Source organism: Chelonia mydas, chromosome 6 (assembly GCF_015237465.2).
Source record: "Chelonia mydas isolate rCheMyd1 chromosome 6, rCheMyd1.pri.v2, whole genome shotgun sequence".
Lineage (NCBI taxonomy): Eukaryota > Metazoa > Chordata > Testudines > Cheloniidae > Chelonia > Chelonia mydas.
Window position 1 is genome coordinate 25,848,347 of NC_051246.2, and position 22,924 is coordinate 25,871,270.

The 22,924-nt window shown below is 41.5% G+C and overlaps 1 protein-coding gene across 7 annotated transcripts in view; it reads right to left on the reverse strand.

Annotated features, from left to right (window-relative positions):
* CHID1 (chitinase domain containing 1) overlaps window positions 1-22,924 on the reverse strand; it is a 302,198-nt gene that overhangs the window by 265,637 nt on the left and 13,637 nt on the right. For all 7 annotated transcript variants that reach the window (XM_037899598.2, XM_037899597.2, XM_043547928.1 and 4 more), the window contains exons 3-7: window positions 22,532-22,681; window positions 20,107-20,239; window positions 19,532-19,576; window positions 17,967-18,073; window positions 14,015-14,076 (exon numbers count right to left, since the gene is read on the reverse strand). In XM_037899598.2, coding sequence (XP_037755526.1) covers window positions 14,015-14,076; window positions 17,967-18,073; window positions 19,532-19,576; window positions 20,107-20,239; window positions 22,532-22,681 — 497 coding nt within the window. The remainder of the gene's footprint in view (window positions 1-14,014; window positions 14,077-17,966; window positions 18,074-19,531; window positions 19,577-20,106; window positions 20,240-22,531; window positions 22,682-22,924) is intronic.

A 22,924-nucleotide genomic window follows, 5' to 3' on the forward strand; every position in this document is an offset into this window, starting at 1 on the left:
AATATTTATGATCTATTTCACCATTGTTAAATTTAACTTCAGAGATGCCTCTAAAGCATTTGGAGTTTTAAGAATCTATCTACCATTTCCCTACTCTTCCAAGGCTTCCATTATCCCTGGCATAATGAAGGTCTATTTTCTAAATATCCACAGTTTCAAACTCTCCATTTGCCCCCTATAAAATTTAAGTATCTGTCCACACACTTTGGCATCTGAGATTTTTCTTTATTACTTTAGTTCATAAGGACACTGACCTTAGAATACACAGTTGGTCTTAATGCACAGTATTTTCACTTCAGCATATTTGAAGTCTACCATGGGGCATGTTATCAGAAGCCTGTTACGTCCTCCTCTATACTTATGTGACCCTTTGAAACTCAGCAAGTTTCTAACTTTAGCCTTTCTATAAGGTTGGTAAGTCTGTACTCCCTGAAATTAATGACCTGTCTGGGAAATTGGACAGAATAAAGCTGTCTACTTAAAGAAGAAATTGTCCTTTCATGCCACTTCATTCCCTAGTTAATACCAGGAAACTGGAGTGAATTATGGCAAATCTTTGATTAATAATTATTCTTCCAAGGATTAACCTGAAGGATGGAACTGCCAGCACAGGTTTTTGTTGCTTTACTCCCACCAACAATTAATAAGATGCCTGAAGGTCATCTTCTGCTGGAAGCCAAGCTCCTGCAGCACATTATAAGAAAAGCATCTTTTCCAGGCAACATCCGTGTGCTGGTGATGCCATCTATCAGCAAATGCCTGCCTGAATGAGAGGAATAAACTACACATGGTGGAATCTCCAAGTCTACTATGACACCGAGTGGTACATTCAGGCCTCTACAACAAACTAATTCAGGACCTTTGGGGAAAAGAACAGAATAAAAATGTAGTGAATTTTTAGGTATCAGATTAGTGAAAGAATCTGTCCAGTGACACTGCAAGCAACTGCCTGAGTAGAGACAGGGAAAAGAGTGCCACTCTGCCCTCTTAATAATCTTTACCTTGTTACATTTCTCAAGCTAAATGCTACAGGATGAGAAGCTTGTAGCATTTTATTCCTCAAGCCTGTCACTATTGTTACTATTTCTATTGTTGAGTGATATAAAGAAAGACTGCAATTAGGAGTCACTCTTGATGGAAAAAGTTACCTTGTCAGAGAACTAGGTTTTCCTCCACATTCCCTACCTCACATGAAGAAAAAGAATCTAGTATTAGACCAAAGATCTGTCCATTGTACTGCTGAGTTCTGCAGAAAGGCTAAACGCAGAGTAAAAATATCCCACTCATTAACAGAAACAGGAGTTTACTTGCTGTGTAGGAGTCTGAAAAGAAGAGGAGATTAGCAAGATTTTCCCTCCCTCATCTTTAATTGCTTCTAGCGGTTCTCAGGACAAGCATGTAAATAGGCACCAAGTGAGTGCTGCAAGAGGCTAGCTTGCATAAAGAGCACAGGATGACTGAAGGAAAAGAAAATCCTTAATTCACAAGTAAGTAGCAGGTGGGTGTGCTGTGGAAAGAATGTTGTTAACATTAGATCATATGGTCATTTGTGGAAACACTGGGTCTTGCAGGTAAAACTTGTACCCTTGAATTGAGGCAGTTTGCACACCAAAGGGACAAATGCAGATCTGTACAACGTTTACTTCACACTTTACTTTTTTAATCTGATTTTATTTAACTTAACTGTTTCAGTTAGAACAATGCTTTCTTTTCTATAGGAAAATAGAAGTGGCCCCTTTAAAGGCAGTTCGCTTCAAGTTTTTCAGATAAAAAAAGGTTCAAAGTGTACTAAAAACCAATTAGTCTTGGGATGCACAGGCAAAGAGTAAAAGTCACTGAGAGTAGAAGGAACTGATTTAAGATTATAATAGGCTAAACAGGGGCAGGACCTCTGAGCAAATAGCCACAGCTTGAGCCAACATTGGAATATTGACAACATTAACTTTTTGCTCTCCAAAATAAATTAAAGATGACCATGTTCAGTCCATTTTATAAGAGATGAACAGAAAACATGATTTAAGGGGAACTTGAGCAGTCAGAATTTCAAGCCTTGGTGTGGCCAAACTAGTGCACCAGCAACCTTTTTTCTCCTCAACCAGCTTTTCAGAAGAGCAAAGAGACTCCAAGCTTTTTATAAATAGTAATTTTTGGACTCATCAGAACTCCACACTTCTTGCACTCTTACTGATGACAAGGTGGTGGTGTTTGGTTTGCTTTAGTTTAAAGTGCCATCCCTAGATTCAAGAGTTTAGGGAAATGAGTCAGGCGTGATGAACTGGGATATGTCTTTTTTTTATTAGTATGGTGCATACATCTGTGTTTATGGTGAGTTATTTGCAATGGAGTTACAGTAAAAAAGGAGTCTTAGGGGAGCCAAGAAGGAAAGGCAATACAATGGCCTAGCTAAGATGCATCCCAACACACAGAGACACAATAGCTAGATTTACAGCCATGAAAAGGCAACTCCTCAGTCTCAATGCTGGTGACATAGCCCTTTTGCCAAGGCTGAGAAAAGAGAGATCAAAGGGAACACTAAGCCATTACAGGTCCTCAGGCCTAGAAAAGGGATGGGGTTCAGGTAAGCTAAGAAAGGCTGCCAGGGACTCTCAGGGAAAGCTGATAGTCTGGCAAGGACACACACACCATGCTGCAAGGAGGACTGCCTGTTTCTCCTAGCCAGAGATGGGGCTCAGCTGGGCTCAGAGGAACTTGTAAATGCTTGTAAGGACAGATTAAGGTGTACATAAGGGGAAATATGCAATTAGAGACCTTTATCATTTTTATTCTTTTCTCTGCATGCTTTGTACCTTTGGATGAATGAATGAATAAAATAAATAAATAAATATTTGTTTTGTTTTTTGAAGATGCTGTTTTTTTGGCACTTTAACCACTATCGCTAATCATAGGTCCTTGGAGCAACAGGGCTCACACACACAGAACAAAAGCAGTTGGGTCGATCCCATTAACACAGCTGGGAAAAGGGGGTGGGAGTGCCTGTTTGGACCCAGAGTGAGGTGGAGAAAGCAGGCTGGTCACCTATGGGGTACACTTGAGAGGAACTAAAGGGGTCCAAAACCCAGTTCACCCCGTAACCATGACAATAAGCCATGCAGACATTGATTCTAAGCAAAGGAAACATCAAGCATTTCAGCTTGCAAAATTATTTATTTGTATTATGGTAGTGCCGAGAAGCCCCATTGTTTTAGGCATATGAACACACACACACACACACACAAACATAAGCTCTTTGGATAGGGACCGTCTTACTATCTATACTGATACAATCAAAGGGAAAACAGAGGCACAAAGAGATGAAAGAACTTGCCAATGGTCACAAGATCAGTGGCTGAGCTGAATGTTTCAGACGCTTACTTCAGAGTTCTACCTACTGGACCATGCTGCTGTTTTAGGTAGCAATTATTTGCTGGAGAGAAAACTGAAGAACTTGAATTAAGTCAGTTGTCAAATATCCTTAACCTTGGAATTCTAGCTACAGAGAAACATATCCCTAAATTCCTGGAACTAGACACGCCACATACACTGGATCACTTAAGAGTTCTAGGATCCCTACACAAAAAAACAGGAAGACAAGAGATGCAGCACTATCATTACTATCCTCTCTGATATGCATAGTTAGTGGCAAATCCTGAAAGCAGCTAAGGCCATAGGGACACTTACTCAAGGCTATTATACATTTTATCCTTAGAGTGCCACCACATAGACAAATAAAAAGTTTGTGTCTCAAAAACAGTTGTACTAGTCCCAGAAAAATTCAGGATTACTTATCAAGAAAATGCATCTCTCTGGGATATTTGCTCAACTAAAACCTTACTGGAAGACATGGTTTGTACCAACTAATCCAGCTTGGCTGAAATGTGGGCCAATTTTGTGTTGAAATTGTCCTAATTATGAGTAGTTTTGCATGCTAAATCCTTTGCTTGCTAGGTTCCTTACCCCTAGTGAACTATGGCTAGATTTACTGTATATCTTGCACTGGAGTGTCTAATGTGGCAAGGCACCGCCTCTATCTCGCCAGACTTAGCACTCTCCCTTTTGGCAGTGGAGGGACCTGAGGTAAACCAGCCCCACTCTGGGCAGTGTTTGTTTTTCCCCCGTGTTTGCTTATCAGTATTTTCAAGGTAGGACTCGGGGCAGGCCCAAGGAGTGCTCCTCCACCATACAAAAATAAATCAGTTTACAAAACACAAAACAAGAGGGGATACCTTTCCCTGCCCCCTTGCTGAGGGGGGATGTCCTGTTGTTGGCCCCACAGTATCAGTCTTTCCCCTAAACACGCACTCATTTTTGGTTTTTTACCCTATGGGGAGGAGAGCAGCCTCTCACCCTAGCGAAGCCTATCTCCCTGCTTCCGCTCTTGTGTTCTAAAGAGCCTCAAGAGGGTCCAGGACTCTGAGAGCTGTGGTCTAGGGGGACAGGCAAGTGGAGGAGGAGGAGAAAGGGGTAGAGAGCGAAGCTGAATCTGCCCCCATAAATGGAATTCCAACTAATTGCTCCTGACCCTTATTTCTTCTGTTTCCTTTTCCCTTTTCTCTGTCCATCTGCTTGTTCTAATTGTGCCAATCAGCTGGGATGAGACTGAGTTACTCTAACTCCACTAGCCCAGCCGCAGTTTGTCTCCTCTCCTCCCTCTCTCACCAGAGGAGGGGTTTTAAAAGGTCTCAGACAGCCCTCAGGCACCTAACTGGACTCAGGTGTCCCTAATTGACCTGAGGTATCCCCTTCTCAGTTTGTAGGGAAAAGAGCCTTTATCATCCTAAGACTAACATACCCAATTCCACCACCCTCTTGCAGCCATCCAGCCTGACTTTGTCATACTAAGTAATTTTAGTAAGGTACCAGTGTACAAGTCATGAGAGCTATTAGAACTTTAATGAGCTTTAAGATTGGAGTTAAAATACATACAGTATCAAGTCGTTCCGGTTAACATTGTTTTGTTGCTGATCAATTAGGGAACATGCTCATTTAAAGTTGCGCAATGCTCCCTTATAACATTGTTTGGCAGCCGCCTGCTTTGTCCACTGCTTGCAGAAAGAGCAACCTGTTGGAGCTAGCTGGTAGGGGCTTGGAACCAGGGTAGACCGGCAACCCCCCTATCAGCTCGCTGTGTGGCAGGCACCCAGCAGGCTATCAATTGCCAGGCAGTACAGCAGTCCCTCCCCCCACTGCCATGTGCTGCTCCTGCCCTCTGCCTTGGAGCTGCTCCCCAGAGCCTCCTGCTTGCTCTGCAGGGGCACGGGGCTAATGTCAGGGTGTCCCTCTCACCCTGTTCCTGCCCCCCACTCCTTTACCCCATCGCTATTGAGGTTACAGGGACAAACCATCCCGATGTGTCGAAAGAATGGTAAATATGGCAGGCAACCAGCTTGGCTTAACAGTGAAATCCTTGCGGATCTTAAACATAAAAAAGAAGCTTACAAGAAGTGGAAGGTTGGACAAATGACCAGGGAAGAGTATAAAAATGTTGCTCGGGCATGTAGGAATGAAATCAGGAGGGCCAAATCGCACCTGGAGCTGCAGCTAGCAAGAGATGTTGAGAGCAACAAGAAGGGTTTCTTCAGGTATGTTGGCAACAAGAAGAATGACAAGGAAAGTGTGGGCCCCTTACTGAATGAGGGAGGCAACCTAGTGACAGAGGATGTGGAAAAAGCTAATGTACTCAATGCTTTTTTTGCCTCTGTCTTCACGAACAAGGTCAGCTCCCAGACTGCTGCGCTGGGCAACACAGCATGGGGAGTAGGTGGCCAGCCCTCTGTGGAGAAAGAAGTGGTTAGGGACTATTTAGAAAAGCTGGACGTGCACAAGTCCATGGGGCCAGATGCGTTGCAGCCGAGAGTGCTAAAGGAGTTGGCGGCTGTGATTGCAGAGCCATTGTCCATTATCTTTGAAAACTCATGGCGATCAGGGGAAGTCCCGGACGACTGGAAAAAGGCTAATGTAGTGCCCATCTTTAAAAAAGGGAAGGAGGAGGATCCTGGGAACTACAGGCCAGTCAGCCTCACCTCAGTCCCTGGAAAAATCATGGAGCAGGTCCTCAAGGAATCAATCCTGAAGCACTTACACGAGAGGAAAGTGATCAGGAACAGTCAGCATGGATTCACCAAGGGAAGGTCATGCCTGACTAATCTAATCGCCTTCTATGATGAGATTACTGGTTCTGTGGATGAAGGGAAAGCAGTGGATGTATTGTTTCTTGACTTTAGCAAAGCTTTTCACACGGTCTCCCACAGTATTCTTGTCAGCAAGTTAAAGAAGTATGGGCTGGATGAATGCACTATAAGGTGGGTAGAAAGTTGGCTAGTTTGTCGGGCTCAATGGGTAGTGATCAATGGCTCCTTGTCTAGATGGCAGCCGGTATCAAGTGGAGTGCCCCAAGGGTCGGTCCTGGGGCCGGTTTTGTTCAATATCTTCATAAATGATCTGGAGGATGGTGTGGATTGCACTCTCAGCAAATTTGTGGATGATACTAAACTAGAAGGAGTGGTAGATACGCTGGAGGGTAGGGATAGGATACAGAGGGACCTAGACAAATTGGAGGATTGGGCCAAAACAAATCTGATGAGGTTCAATAAGGATAAGTGCAGGGTCCTGCACTTAGGACGGAAGAATCCAATGCACCGCTACAGACTAGGGGCCGAATGGCTAGGCAGCAGTTCTGCGGAAAAGGACCTAGGGGTTACAGTGGACGAGAAGATGGATATGAGTCAACAGTGTGCCCTTGTTGCCAAGAAGGCCAATGGCATTTTGGGATGTATAAGTAGGGGCATTGCCAGCAGATCGAGGGACGTGATCGTTCCCCTCTATTCGACATTGGTGAGGCCTCATCTGGAGTACTGTGTCCAGTTTTGGGCCCCACACTACAAGAAGGATGTGGAAAAATTGGAGAGAGTTCAGCGAAGGGCAACAAAAATGATTAGGGGTCTGGAACACATGACTTATGAGGAGAGGCTGAGGGAACTGGGATTGTTTAGTCTGCAGAAGAGAAGAATGAGGGGGGATTTGATAGCTGCTTTCAACTACCTGAGAGGTGGTTCCAGAGAGGATGGTTCTAGACTATTCTCAGTGGTAGAAGATGACAGGACAAGGAGTAATGGTCTCAAGTTGCAGTGGGGGAGGTTTAGGTTGGATATTAGGAAAAACTTTTTCACCAGGAGGGTGGTGAAACACTGGAATGCGTTACCTAGGGAGTTGGTAGAATCTCCTTCCTTAGAAGTTTTTAAGGTCAGGCTTGACAAAGCCCTGGCTGGGATGATTTAATTGGGGATTGGTCCTGCTTTGAGCAGGGGGTTGGACTGGATGACCTCCTGAGGTCCCTTCCAACCCTGATATTCTATGATTCTATGATCAGGTCATCTCCACAGAGCAGGGGGGACGACAGGACAGGGCTCAGGATAGAGGGAGCTTGCTGGCAGCAGCTGCTGTCTCAACTTGTTGATCTACTTAAAAAGGCAATGTACTTAGAGTGGGGTCAGCGTACTTAAAGAGGCAATGCATGTGTGTGTGTGTGTGTCTCTCTCTCTCTCTCTCAGAGACACACACACGCTGTGTGTCTCTGTCTCTCTCTGCCATGCTGTCTCCCCTCCCTCCATTCCTGCTGCCTTGTAGAGGTGTTAACCCTAGCTCAGTGGTTTGAGCATTGGCCTGCTAAACCCAGGGTTGTGAGTTCAATCCTTGAGGGGGCCATTTAGGGATCTGGGGCAAAAATTGGGGATTGGTCCTGCTTTGAGCAGGGGGTTGGACTAGATGATCTACTGAGGTCCCTTCCAACCCTGAGATTCTATGATTCTATACAAACCCTTGAGGGCTCAGCCTAATGCTAGTTCATCATTTAGCAGTAAGGCATTCCCTGGGAAATATCCCACCTTCTTCCACCCTTTGACTCCACCACCTCAACCAAGCTCAACAATCATCATTACTGTGTACTGTATTAAACTGTTTAAAATGTATACTGTGTGTGTCCCTATTTACATTAATTCTTATGGGGAAATTGGAGTCGCTGAACATCATTTCGTTTAAAGTAACATTTTTCAGGAACATAACTACAACGTTAAGTGAGGAGTTACTGTACTGCAAAAAGCTACAAGCAAAAAAAAGCTACAACAAAAAAGCTATAAGAAACTTTGCTAAATAGGGTAACTAGTTATGTATACAACTCTTACTGGTTGCATTTCCCACCATATTTTTATGATCTATTCTGAAAGAACTATTACAAATGCTAAATGAATACTAGGCGGTTGAATAGGAGAGCTGGGAAGCCTACAAATATTTGAATGGTAGAAGCAGAAGAAACAGAGTTTGTTGTGCCATGGGGAGTATAACTAGGAGTAATGGGATGGAAGGATGGAATTGAGAAAAAGAAAATTTCTGACAGCAAAGTCTATTAGGCTGTAGAATAGCATACCCAAACAACCAACAAGCTGTATCACTTAAGGGATTTTAATTTGGAATTGACCAAAATACTACAAAGTGTAATGTATGGAATAATCCAGCATTGGGAGCAGTACTGAATGGTCTATGAGCTTTTCTCCATAATCCTATGATAGAATATTAGGAAATTTAAGACATTTCCATAGCCAATCAACTTCCTCCTTACAGCTGACATACCACAAGTTCACTGGAAGGATCAATCAGAAAAGCCAATTTTGTCATTTATCACATTAGTATTCAAGCGTTCGTGTATTTAGGTTTAGAACTGTTGTGTTCTTTGTTACAGCTCCGCAACCCTGATCCCTTTTCAAAGAGCAGAATTTTACATAACTTCAGCAGATCCTGTTGTCGGGTAATTTGTTTGGACACACCTGCACAATTCCTGCTGGTCAGATGTTGGCTGATATAGCCAACAGGGAGTGGTGCTTAAAGTCAGCAGGCTAATTTACTTTTACAACATAAGCAGATTCAGACTAGGGTGTAAAAGTACAAATCCCATAAGGAAGCCAGATCTCCTTGTTGTCTTGCCATCTGACAGCTTAGGACATTGGTTCTCAAGCTTTTTTACTGGTGACCCCTTTCACATAGCAAGCCTCTGAGTGCAACCCCCCCTTTTAAATTAAAAGCACATTTTTATACATTTAACACCATTACAAATGCTGGAGGCAAAGCGGGGTTTGGGGTGGAGGCTGACAGCTCGTAACCCCCCATGTAATAGCCTCGTGACCCCCTGAGGGGTCCCGACCCCCGAATTGAGAATCCCTGGTTTAGGAAGTAATCTGATGGCAGAAGCTAGCTGTTCCTAGGAGCACCACTATGATGGTACAGATTCTTCAAGGTCAGATTCCAAAAAGCAGCCGACCCTACCCTCAGGGAAAGCAATGAATTGCTGGGAAATCTGTACTAATTACTTAACAGGATTAATATAGATCCTATATATAAAGCATACATAATTACTGTTCTGTCAAGGACCTACATCTCTATAGGACAGGGATTCATTCTTGTGCCAACATCCAACTTCAGTTCTCCCTACCTTCTGATGTTCTTTCACTTCTGAAATGCAATCCCTTGAAAGTCAGCTGGTGTACAGTAGGAATTATGTTACAATACTGCCACCATGTGGACTAACCAACAAGGACAGGAACATCTCTAATCCTGTACTTTTCTGGTGAGCAGCAGCAGACAACTCATGCATACTCATGACAAATGAACATAATTTTACCCCGATGCTTGACATAACATTAATGGACACTAAAGCAAGACACTCTGAGCAAAAACCAATCCAAGAGCAGGCTTGTCTGAGCACTGTGTCAGCTTAATTCTGCAAGTTAGAAGGTTAGGGCCAAAATCACTGATATAGCTGCAAACTGCTGAAAGTCCACCAGCCCCAAGAAAGGTGGAACGAAAGTCTACTGTCGTACACAATACCTGGGCAGAGTGACCTTAGATCTATTACTCCTGATCGATGGTGGCATTAAATACCGTGACTTGAATTCCAGGGGTAAAATGAAGATATTGGCCCTACAACTTAGTGCCTCTCAATTATGCCTGTGATCTTAAGGTGGAGAAGGGTGTGTCACCTCATGGCCAGAGTAACAGCTAAATTCTTATGGCTACTATACACAAGCAAGGTTAATGAAAAAACAGATTAAGTGGCCCCAGTAAATGCAGTGGGGAAATGCATAATGAAGGCTACAAGTAGGGGTTTTGAGTGGAAGTCTGACAAAGGGGAGCCAAGCTCACTTGCCTGGAAACTCCAACACCAGAACTGTAAAACACAAACCCACTAATTTGTGTACAATTAGAAACTTTTTATCAGAGATGTATTTTGGACCATTTCCACAGAGAAGGAGAACTGCAATCCATTAGATCTGCTCCCTCTTATAGCTTTGCCAAGGTCAGTGAGATCTATTTTAAGCCTCTTGATCAGCATGGCTAGCAAAAATGGGTAAGCATTAAAGATATGTAAAGGTGTTTTAACGGTCAACTTCATAAATAAAAAAAACCTCATAACAAGGCAGACAAATAGCTTCTGTTTTTACTATGAGGAGCTTCCACTCCTCTTGAAGTAACGGAATAGTACTTACTGTATCAACGTGGAGAATGCTGGAGTACAATGAAGGCAAATCACACCTACTCTAAGAATTAAACTCCATAAATTACCCAAAAATCTTACAGAAATGTAGAGAAAGCAAGCCTCATTTTGAAAGCATACAAATAAAGTATACTCTCCCCCTATAGTTTAGCAAACAACATCCTCTGTAATGTTTAATCGTGTGCTGTTGGCAATTTAGCCCTTTGAGTTCACGTTAATATATTTAAACTGGTCTGTAGTTGGTGTTAAAGCTACTCAATGAAATAATATAAAGTCAATCTTACTGTTTACACAACCATAAGAAATTAACTGATACACGAAACACCAGCTGTACTAAGTTACTAATGTGTTACTGTCAAGAGTAAGACTATCCACTTTGTCCCCCAGATGTTGGGAAACCCACCCCATTTTAAATTAACACAATACCTGTGGGGCTGGTTCTCTGAATCACCCCTTCCCCGTCAGGTAGCCCACCCAATAGTTAAATTCTCCTTTGTTGCCACCTTAAAATCTAGAAAGTAATTAGTGCATGTTTCAAGTCATTATTTCCCACCACCACCACCCAGAACAGTCCAATTCAATCCAGATTAGATTAAACAGTGTATGTTTACTAAGGTAATGCAGATCAGAGAACACAAAGTTTAAAACTTAGCTGCAACACTCTGCATCCTATTTAGGACAGTGGAGCTCTATTCTCCTGGGGATAGATCTTGCAGTCTTTTATCAAGGCTCTCACCAACTTCAATAAAAGGTTTGCCAAGTAAGGTGCAGCATTTGGTCACTCAAAGCAAGAAAATCCAAATGCATCCCAAAAGGTTAACTACTACTTCTCTTTGAGGAACCTATGCATCCACTTTTTAAAATACAGAGTACTCCCATTTGCCTTGGGACATCCTTTTGAATTTGCTGTAGTAGCCAAGGTAATGCAGAGCTCCACAGTCTGTCGGAAACGAGATTAAAGCCCTCTTCTGTCTCAATTAAGAAAAGCAGTTGACACTAGGTCAGGAATTCTGAACATGCTGGATAACCTCAACCGTCTTCTAACCTAGACGAACTAATTCAATGACTAAGAGTTTTAGTCTGCTCACACTGTGAGCCTCTCAGTAGTAACTCCAAAGTGAAGGCTGTGTTGTGATTTAAAAGACTAAAATCCTGTTTCAGCAAAGTCAGTCTCCAAATTAGACACAAAAAACGTTGGAAGGAAAACTGAGTTTAAGAAATTTTGTAATAAAGAGTTTGTAACTTAGCACAGGAAGCTTTTAGAAGTTCTTTTTGAAATCTTTGCCCACCTCAGATTTTTGGGGGGCTCTTCTTACAAATCATAGGACTGGAAGGGACCTCTAGAGGTCATCTAGTCCAGTCCCCTGCACTCATGGCAGGACTAAGTATTATTTAGACCATACCTGACAGGTGTTTGTCTAACCTGCTCTTAAAAATCTCCAATGATGGAGATTCCACAACCTCCCTAGGCAATTTATTCCAGTGCTTAACCACCCTGACAGGAAGTTTTTTCCTAATGTCCAACCTAAACCTCCCTTGCTGCAGTTTAAGCCCATTGCTTCTTGTCCTATCCTCAGAGGTTAAGAAGAACAATTTTTCTCCCTCCTCCCTGTAACAATTTTTTATGTACTTGAAAACTGTTATCACGTCCCCTCTCAGTCTTCTCTTTTACAGACTAACGCAGTTTTTTCAATCTTCCCTCATAGATAAGGCTGCGAGTCTGTCACGGAGGTCACGGATTCCATGACTTTCCGTAATGTCTGTGACTTCTACAGCCACTGGTGCTGGCTCAGGGGCTGCCCGAGCCAGGCAGTTTGGGTATGTGGGACGGGGCTCAGGGCTAGGGGCGGGGAGAGGTGCTTACCTCGGGGTGGGGGCTTCCCAGCTCCCACAGCCCTGCAGCTCCTAGGCAGGCTGAGGTTCCCGGCCAATGGAAGTTGCAGCAGCTGGTACTTGTGGCAGGAGCAGTGCACCAAGCCCCGACTCCTCTGCTGCCTAGGAGTTGCAGGGATGTGGAGGTGGGCAGCGAGCCCCGCCAGCCCCACCAAGGTGCCAACCCCGCCACCCCCTGCCACCAGCAACAGCGGGGTCCCCCAGCCACCTCCCACAGCACCTGCGATGTTCCCGGACCTCCCTTCCCCGCAGAGCACCTGTGGCCCACCACCCAAGTTTTAGTCATGAGTATTTTTAGTAAAAGTCACGGGCCATGAATTTTTGTTTTGCCCGTGACCTGTCCGTGACTTTTACTAAAAATACCTGTGACTAAAACGTAGCCTTACTCATAGATCATGTTTTCTAGACCTTTAATCATTTTTGTTGCTCTTCTCTGGACTTTCTCCAATTTGTCCACATCTTTCCTGAAATGTGGCACCCACAACTAGACACACTACTCCAGCTCAGGACTAATCAGGGAAGAGTAGAACGGAAGAATTACTTCTCATGTCTTGCTTACAATACTCCTGCTAATACATCCCAGAATGATGTTTGCTTTTTTTGAAACAGCGTTACACTGTTGACTCATATTTAGCTTGTGATCCACTATGACTCCCAGATCCCTTTCTGCAGTACTCCTTCCTAGGCAGTCATTTCCCATTTTGTATGTGTGTGTTCCTTCCTAAGTGGAGTACTTTACACTTTGTCCTTATTGAATTTCATCTTATTTACTTCAGACCATTTCTCCAGCTTATCCAGATCATTTTGAATTATAATCCTACCCTCCAAAGCACTTGCAACTCCTCCCAGCTCCATACTTCCAAGTTTTTCCCACTAACTTACATCTGTTAATATGTTAGACAAAACATGTACATGTTCGAGTCAGTGTTGTACGGTGCAGTGTTTATCCATTTTTTGTGCACTGGGATTTACTGTTGAACTGAATAAAGTTTGAAACGTGGTTATTGTGGTATGGAAGTCTCATAACAATGGGTTACGGCCTGAAGAATAGCGGTGTTGGGTGGAACTGATTTAACTTGCAGTTTCTTTGCTTTTCAAGGTTTCCATTCTGAGGAAACAATTGAGCAACCTTAACTGACTTTACAAAGAATGGGTATATTCTCACTGCAATCAGGAGGCGACCCAAGACACTGGGTACAAACACAGGCTGCTAGCCCATGCTGCAGCCTGTGCCATTACAGCTATACTGCTATTTTGAGCAAGCTAGCTTAATCAAAGCTAGCACAGGTGTGTCTACACGTGCTGCAACCATGCCTCCTAATTGCTGTGTAGACACTCCTGCATGGAAATTATAAGGCAAAGAGGATCCTTGAAGGTTACTGGCATTCAGTTAGAAGAGCAACAAGTGGGTCAGGACTTGTGTACAAATAAAACAACACCAACAGTGCAAATATAAAACTAAAATCAATATGAATTAATTACAACAGCTTTTATACAATTTTTTAAAAAGATAAGTTGTTGTTTTTTTTTTACTGAAGAAGCCACTTTTTCAATCACTGCATCCTAAAGGCTCATACTTACGCTTGCTTTTGATTTCCCAGCTGACTCCACACTTCAACTACATATCCATCAAAATTTTCTTCCTAAAGTGAATTGGGAACAGTTCAGTGTAAGTTAGAAAGCTTCAGCTGTCACACTGTTATACTAATACCATAGAGGTTAATACATTAACTGGTAACCAGTCTCTGTAAACATGTATTGTATTCCCCTGTCCACCCTCCCAGTCTTATTAGTTTGTACATGTAGAGCAAAGAATATGTTCACATGCTGCATACAAGGTAGGCTGTGTGGAAATATGTAATTGGTCATTAATGAAGCAGAACTTACTTTAGAAACATATGAAAGGCCAAACAATTCTCCTAAACTGTTATAAGGAAACCTCATTAATGGATAATTAACACAGTAGATTAGTATCAAATCACTAGAGCAAATCTCAACATCACACTCTGCTAGCTACTTTAAATTTAGTCTTAAAGTATTTGGACATATAGAAATTATACCTCTATGTATAAGTAACTGATGAGCTATTGCCAGCAGAGGTGCACATTCAAAACTTAGAAAAATTTGGTCTTGATCCACCATAATTTGCCAAATATACTAATGATTGCATATATACAGAATCCCACTATTACATATCTCCTCCATTTTTATAGTCAGTCAGATTGGGTCACAGAATCCACTTCTCTTCAAGCACAGAATTGTTCCTTATTGCACATTTGCTACCTTTCCTACCCTGTTCCATCAGTAGACACTGAAGACAGCCCAAGTTTAACTCCTTTCTTAGTTTTCTTTTAGTGTTAGACAGTTGATTTTTAGTTTTCTGTTAGAACATGCCTGTTTCTAGGGTTGCTCACTGTTAGACCCCTCTGTCCACGATGCTAGAGCCCTCTACTTCAGAGGATTCATTTAATATCCTGTTTGAATCATAGAATATCAGAGTTGGAAGGGACCTCAGAAGGTCATCTAGTCCAACCCCCTGCTCAAACCAGGACCAATCCCCAATTTTTGCCCCAGATCCCTAAATGGCCCCCTCAAGATTGTCCCCTACAACCATTTCTTCTATGAGGTCCTTACTACTCACCAAAACCAAATCTAAAATGGCATCCCCTCTAGTCGGTTCAGCAACTACTTGATGAAGGAATCAATCAGCTATCTAGGAAAATCTGAGCCCTATTATTATTACTAGCACTTGTCCTCCAGTCTATATCTGGGAAGTTAAAGTCTCCCATGATCACACAGTTTCCATTAGTATTTACTTTATTAAAAACATTAAAAAGGGCTCTATCCATATCCAAATTAGATCCCGGCGGTCTATAGCACACCCCAAGCACTATCCCAGGGGAGGCTCTAACAGTTTTCTACCCCAATTTAATTTTTGCCCAGACGGACTCAGACATATCCATTTCATCGCTTCTTATTTCTTTACATTCTATCTCACCACTGATGTACAGTGCTACTCCACCACCTTTACCTTTATTTCAGTCTTTCCTAAACAGCACATACCCTTCAATACCTGTAGTCCAGTCATGACTACTATTCCACCATGTTTCTGTTATCCCTATAATATCTGGTTTCACTTCCTGCACCAGTAGCTCTAGTTCCTCCATTTTGTTACCTAGGCTCCTCGCATTAGTGTACAAACATCTTCATTTTTGCTGTTTGGCCTCACTCACATTCTGTACCCTATTAGGCACGGTCATTTTACTACCAGTATAACCTATTAGACTTGTATCTACACTGCCCTTCCTCCTACCCACAGCTGTATCCTTTCTTACTTTGTTTTCTTCCCTCTCAACGCTAAAATCCAGCATGGAGATTACCTGGACATCTCCCAACCATCTCCCCCAAATTCCTAGTTTAAAGCTCTCTTAATCAGTTGTGCCAGCCTCCATCCTAGAAGTCTATTTCCTTCCCTACTCAGATGAAGTCCATCCCGAGAGAACTGTCCTCTATCCATGAATGCCTCCCAGTGGCTATACATCCCAAAGCCCTCCTTATAGCACCACTGCATAAGCCATCTGTTGATAGTCATAATCTTGTCACACCTTTGTTGCCCTTCTCTAGGAACAGGCAGAATCCTACTAAAGATCACCTGAGCCTCAATTTCCTTAAGCGTCTTCCGCAGCCTAGCATAGTCTCCCTTAATACTTTCCAGCGAGAATCTAGCCGTATCATTTGTTCCCACATGAAGGATAATTAGGGGATTCTTTCCCGTTCCCTTTAGAATCCTTTTCAACCTCAGGTCTACGTCCCGTATCTTAGCACCTGGAAGACAGCACACCCTCCTATTCTCCGGATCAGCTCTGGTTACAGGCCTATCTATTCTTCTCAGTAAAGAGTCCCCAATCACATAGACCTGTCTTTTCCTAGTGACGGTGCTATTCTCCAGTCTATCCCCTGTTCCCTCTGCCTGCAAGTTCTTTCCATTCCTATTCTCCCTTGTAATCCTCTTTAACCCATCCTGTATCCTCCTGGGGCTCATATTTGGTGAAATCTCCATTAACTCTTCCCCTTTTCCTATAGGACTAGCCGCTCTTCTCTTCTTCTTTGCCCTTCCACTTTCAGTGACTACCTGCTGAGCCCCTTCTTCATTTTCCAACTCTGCATACCTATTCTTAAGCTCTATCTAAAGCAGTGCAGACCAACGTGTGTTCATTTTCATCATCTGAGTCAGATGCCACCAACAGAAGGCTAATTTTCTTTTTTGGTGGTTCGGATTCTGTAGTTTCCGCATCGGCATGTTGCTCTTTTAAAGATTTCTGGAAGCATGACCCACACCCTGTCCCTCTCAGATTTTGGAAGGCACTTCAGATTCTCAAACCTTGGGTCAAGTGCTGTAGCTATCTTTAGAAATCTCACATTGGTACCTTCTTTGCATTTTGTGAAATCTGCCGTGAAAGTGTTCTTAAAATGAACAACATGTGCTGGGTCATCATCCGAGACTGCTATAACGTGAAATATATGGCAGAATGCAGGTAAAACACAGAGCAGAAGACATACAATTCTCCCCCAAGGAGTTCAGTCATAAATTTAATTAAACCATTTTTTTAATGAGCATCATCAGCATGGAAGCATGTCCTCTGGAATTGTGGCTAAAGCATGAAGGGGCATACAAACGTTTAGCATATCTAGCACGTAAATACCTTGCAATGCTGGCTACAAAAGTGCCATGCAAACTTCTGTTCTCACTTTCAGGTGACATTGTAAATAAGAAGCAGGCAGCATTAGCTCCTGTAAATGTAAACAAACTTGTTTCTCTTAGTGATTGGCTGAACAAGAAGTAGGACTGAGTGGACTTGCAGGCTCTAAAGTTTTACATTGTTTTGTTTTTGAGTGCAGTTATGTAACCAAAAAAAAAAATTACAAATGTAGATTTTTTAGTTGTGCTTTCACCATGAAGAGATTGCACTATGATACTTATATGATGTGAACTGAAAAATAATATTTCTTATTTTTACAGTGCAAATATTTGTAATAAAAATATAAAGTGAGCACTGTACACTTTGTATTCTGTGTTGCAATTGAAATAGATATATTTTAAAATGTAGAAAAACATCCAAAATATTTAATAAATTTAAATTGGTATTCTATTGTTTAACAGTGCAATTAAAACTATGATTAATCGCGATTAATTTTTTTTAATCGCAATTCATTTGTGTTAATCACGAGTTAACTGCAATTAAAATCGACAGCCCTACTTTTTTCTGGTCCTCTAGAACTGCTGCAGCATGCCAAGAGATTCACTGAACAGCTCGGAAAGCTCTTCAGCTCTTTTAGAACTCTTGGGTGCAAGTTGTCCAGTCCCGCAGATTTAAGATATTTAAATTTAGCAGTTACTGTTTAACATCCTACCTAATTACTGTTTGAATAGAAATGTCAGTGTCACTATAAGATGTGAAGGTATCATCCAGCTACGAGGGACTGATAACAGGTATCCCACTGGTTAACTCATTTGTATTAGCAATGGTTTTACCTTGGCTATTTGCACCATGGTCTTGGAAAGCTCCTCTATCTCATCCTCACTGCCAAAAACACTCTCAAAATCTTGGTAAGTCCAGCCATCAAACAAAATCCGAGGAACTGAGATGAAAGAAACAAGTAATTATGAAAATTACAATTGCTCTGATTACACTAATAAATGCACAGGAAAATCTCCTATATCTAAAGGTTTTGCTTCTCTACTTTCTAACTCCAGTTAGTATAGATAAGCAAATTGCTCATGCAATGTTGTCCTTTGTTTCAAAAGTGGGTTACTAAAGAACGTTGACTCAAAGTAGATACTTTGAATGGAGAACTGAGTTATTAGTAGGGGCTGTAAAATCAATCTTAAAGGGATGCCAGCTTGAAAATAGTGTCTCCTTCTGGAAGTTTTGTATCTATTATTGACACAATGCTTAAGATTACTACACTGGAAAGATGAAGAATTTTACTTTTAAACTTTAGTTTGTTACCGTTGTGTGTTTAGCAGCACTGAGTCTAGTCAGTTTCACTATTTTGATTATTTCTAGCACTCATGACAACATTCTTGTATTCCGTCTTTGAGGAATCTCAGACACGCTCTTCCCAAAGCTCCATAAGACTGTTTACTAGCTCTGCCCCCATGTTACTAGAAGAGAAGATACAACAAGCAAGCAGGAAAGAGAGCTATTAGGAAGGCTGTCATCCAAGGTGGACTAGAGGAGGACGTACCACCTGGTGGAAAACTATTCTAACCACAGGAGCAGAAAGGCTTAGAATTGTTTTAGGTTAATAAAGAGAATCAGGACATATTTAAAAAGAAAAGAATTCATATATTCATATTCATCAGAAAGTTGTATTTTAAAAGACATAGTTAAAAAGTGCAAGTTGAGGGTTCTTTTAATTTAAATGAATTTCATCCTTCTGCAATCCACTCTTTACATTTTGACATCTGCATAAAGCAAGCATGCCAATCACTGGCAGGATCATGGAGTAGGTAAGGTGATCTGTTTAGCAGATGTGTCTATATCAATGTTTTCAAATTTTTTTAAAATAGGAAACTGTTATAGAGACCTCAGACTTTCAGGTTAAGAGGAAAATGCAGTAGTCTGCTGCATCATCATGCTAGGCACTCTAGCTGGATCATCAGTTTGATTCTCTAACCAGAGCTTATGGGTACTGTGGTCACAAGGCCAACCTCTCCCCACAAGAACACGGCAATCAGCTCTGAAGGAATTCTCATCCAGAAGGAAGATGGCAGGAACACAGAGTCCCAGAGTCTGAACCAAGAAAAAAAATGGTGGTGGGCTGGGGGGATTTCTCAGGACAAAAACCTCAGGGCACCAACAGACATGGTAGCTCAATTACTGAGCCACCAATAATTAATTGACCCAAATAATGCTAGATGCACTCTTTTATACTTTTTTTTTTCTCTCCAGTCTTTTCCCTTAAGAGCCTGTGCATGAGGACTATTTTGCTCAGCTAACATCTCCCATCCACATACTCCTGAAATAAAGGCTTCCTTGCCTGTGCCAATCACCACAAGCAGAAGACTACAAGAAACTTAAAATGCAGCCTCACCTATTTTGATGTTTTTAGAGTTTTTCTTGACATCTTTTATCCAATCTGTCAAACAATGAAACAGATGTTAAACTAAGAGCATATCTAATATCAATATCTATAATGTCTCTTTCAAGAGACGTCTTCAAGTAAAGTATGTAGTTACATTGCAACTCTCTTCCTCCCATAAGAGAAAGTGTTACTGGTCCACAGGTCATTCTATTGTGAATACAGCCTTACTGATATCTAAAGAATAAAGCTAGTTGCCCCATTCCATATGGAAACCGGTAGTTCAACATTTTTACCTTACAAAAGTTTCCCCTGCCTTTCACATGAAATGCAACAGCATTTGTTCTGGCTCATTTGTCACAACAACCAGATTGCAGCATATTGAGGCTTTGATTTTTTGGGGGGAGGCTTCAATCATCCTTTGGGATGAGCAGGTTTAAATAAGATGGTATTTTTAGTGGCCTATCCCATTTTCATAAGGATCATTTTATTGATTCATTATTAGTGTCTTTCATTCAGCCTATGGCAATACCGACTATATATTTCATATATACATCCAAACACCACACGCAATGAAAATACAGAACCTTGGTCAGCATCATGGAGCCCTGTGAACTGGAACATCTCCTTTCCCTTTCTTTTCACCTGCAGCCAGACTGGGGAGATCAACGTAAATTTGTTTCCAAACACTTTAGCAATATCGTAGCCATGGTTGTTCCACTTGCAAAAAGGAAAAAGAAAAAAGTCATTACAACAGGATCTACAGCAACCTTTACTACTTGCCAGATGACAATTTTTCTGTATATTACAAGGAAAAGTGTTGGAAGGATCACTGCAGGTCAGTTTGTGGGCTTCGGAGAAAGTGTTTTAGCATGTTTGTAGAGCTTCATTACTTAGTATCGACTATGGAATACACACTAGAAATGTCTAGCAAATGTAAATGCACAAGCCCATCTTAGCTACAGATTTTACTGAATTTAAGAGAGACTCCAGTGTGGAATGGAATTAATAGGTTATTTAGTCCATTTTTTTTTTCAATGGAAATTAGGAATGGTGAAATTTCACACACCTGCTTTTCTTGTAAGGGATGGAAGAGCCAGACAGTCACAAGATATCCAAGTGGAGTCTGCTAGAAGGCCTAGCCTTCCTGTGATTATACTTTCCCTCCTTGATAAGTGATAACGCTTCCTACAGAATCTACTGCATTCAAAACACTTGCTGTAGTGAAGTGTGAACAGAGTCTGCTGAATTTTGCCATATTCTAAAAGAAGTTTCTAGGAAAGCTGCAGGGAGACCTGTAGTATTTTGTTTTTAAACAAAACAAGTTCACTCCAGATACTTGAAACTGTTAAAAATGAAAATTTAGGAAGATCACTATTGTATCTGAATATTTAAAATTCCTTTTTCTTAGGGCATGTCTACACTTACAGCTCTGTAGTGGTGCAGCTGTACCAGCAGACATACTGTAGATAGTGTAGACATAGCTTTAGACCAAGACTTGTTTAAAAGAAATTATCCCTCAGTCCCCCGCAACATCTTCTCTTCCCCTCTAGCCAACTCCTATGTTAAGGGCCAAAACATGTGCTGCCAGATGTGCATCAATTTTTGGCTTTAGCACTTGCATCCTTACTCTTATGCAAGACCTTTAAAAAAAAAAAATGACCACCTTTCTTAATGCAGCACATTTCCTAGAAATTTCTACTGAAGTGATGAGCAGTGTAATAGCTAAGATGAAACTAAGTCATTATGTGGCTTTGCAGTTGACACATGGAAATAAGTGGTCCAGTTTTCACCCTCCAAGCCACCATTTCAGTGTGTAGAAGACTCTGAAAATACCACTACTTCACGTTCTAAGTATTTTTGAAGCCCCAAAAATAACAGGAACTTCAAGGGATAGGTTTGAAAAATGTTGAGTCTTAAAGGCTTTAACGTGTTTATATTTTGCTATTTTTAAATGCACATTCATGTTTTGTTACAACACTGTGAAATTTAAGATTTAAAAATCTTGAATTTCATGGATTCAGATACTTAAAATGCTACGACCACGAAATTTACAAAAATGGACAGTGAATTTGGTAGGGCCCTGCTAACAGTAAAAGCAAAGCCGGTTTGGGAGCCTGAGTGACCCTTCACTTGGAAGTCAACTTTCACCAAGCTCAACTGGCAAGTGGACACAGCTGAATACTTGTCAAAAAAAACTCCTAGCCTTCAAAGGGAGGGAAATAAGTCCAGTTATGTGTTTGTACTGAGTCAAAGGGGTAACATTTCCTCCTTGTCCTTCAAATCCCTCCTTCAAACCTCTACTTAGCCATCCCTACAAAAAAGTCAACAGCTTGGCAACTGATGAACTGCAGTTCGTAGTGTTGGTATCATTAGCAATTAATTTTTTTAACTGGTTACACTTTTTCTTATTTGTTTACACAGCCCTTTACTATTATCAAAATGTGTATTCATTATTCTAAAAGGGATCTAGGGAGATGTTTTGAATACTAGTGAGCTTGGAAATAAGAGTTAGTTTAGTGTCAGCAGAAAAAGTTTTGCTCTGTATTGAAATTATTCAAGTTGCATTGTGCAGCTACTCATAGTACATATACAGTCCCCATTGCTCTAGTATGTGACCACACCACAATCTCATAGTACCCCTGTGAGATAGAGAAATACTATTATCCCCCTGGGAAATTTGGACGGACACACACACACACAGAGAGAGAGAGAGACTATGCAACTTGCATGAAAGTCACACAGAAATCTGTATCAGAACAGGGAAACAAACGCAGGTTCAAGCCCTAGACTAGTACCCAACTGATGAACCATCCTTCTTCTCTTGGGTGGCTATTTGACCAAGCATCAGAAGTAGCTATAATATTATAAGGAAACTGAAGGGATAGGTACAATATTGTACCTGGTGCTGGGCTGAACCTGCTTACTGAGGCTGCAAGAATGGAGAAACCTGACATATTATTAGTCTGCTGTGTATTCAGCAGAGACTCTGATTTGTATTTTATTACTTACAGGGGTGATATATCCCAGAACATCTCCCAAGAAGTGTCTCTCCTTCATTTTCTTGGCACAGTAACTTTTGTGTTCCAACACAATATCTTTTGCCTTTGGATCAGTGACTACCAGACCCCGGTCTTGTACAATTTTGTCTGAATGCCATATCTAAGATGGAAAACAATTTTTAGAATTACTTTCATTAACAGCATTTGTACAATTAACTACGTTGAGTTAATGTACACTCTAATCACATCATTACACTTTTAGTGTTCCCTATAAATGATGCAATATAGCTTAGTTAAAAGGAACAGGCTAGAGCTCAGAAATGCTGTCAGTATCAGCAATATTTAAAGTCTTACTTTATACACACTTCCTCTGCAAACAGAAAAAAGGAAAATGCCAATTTAC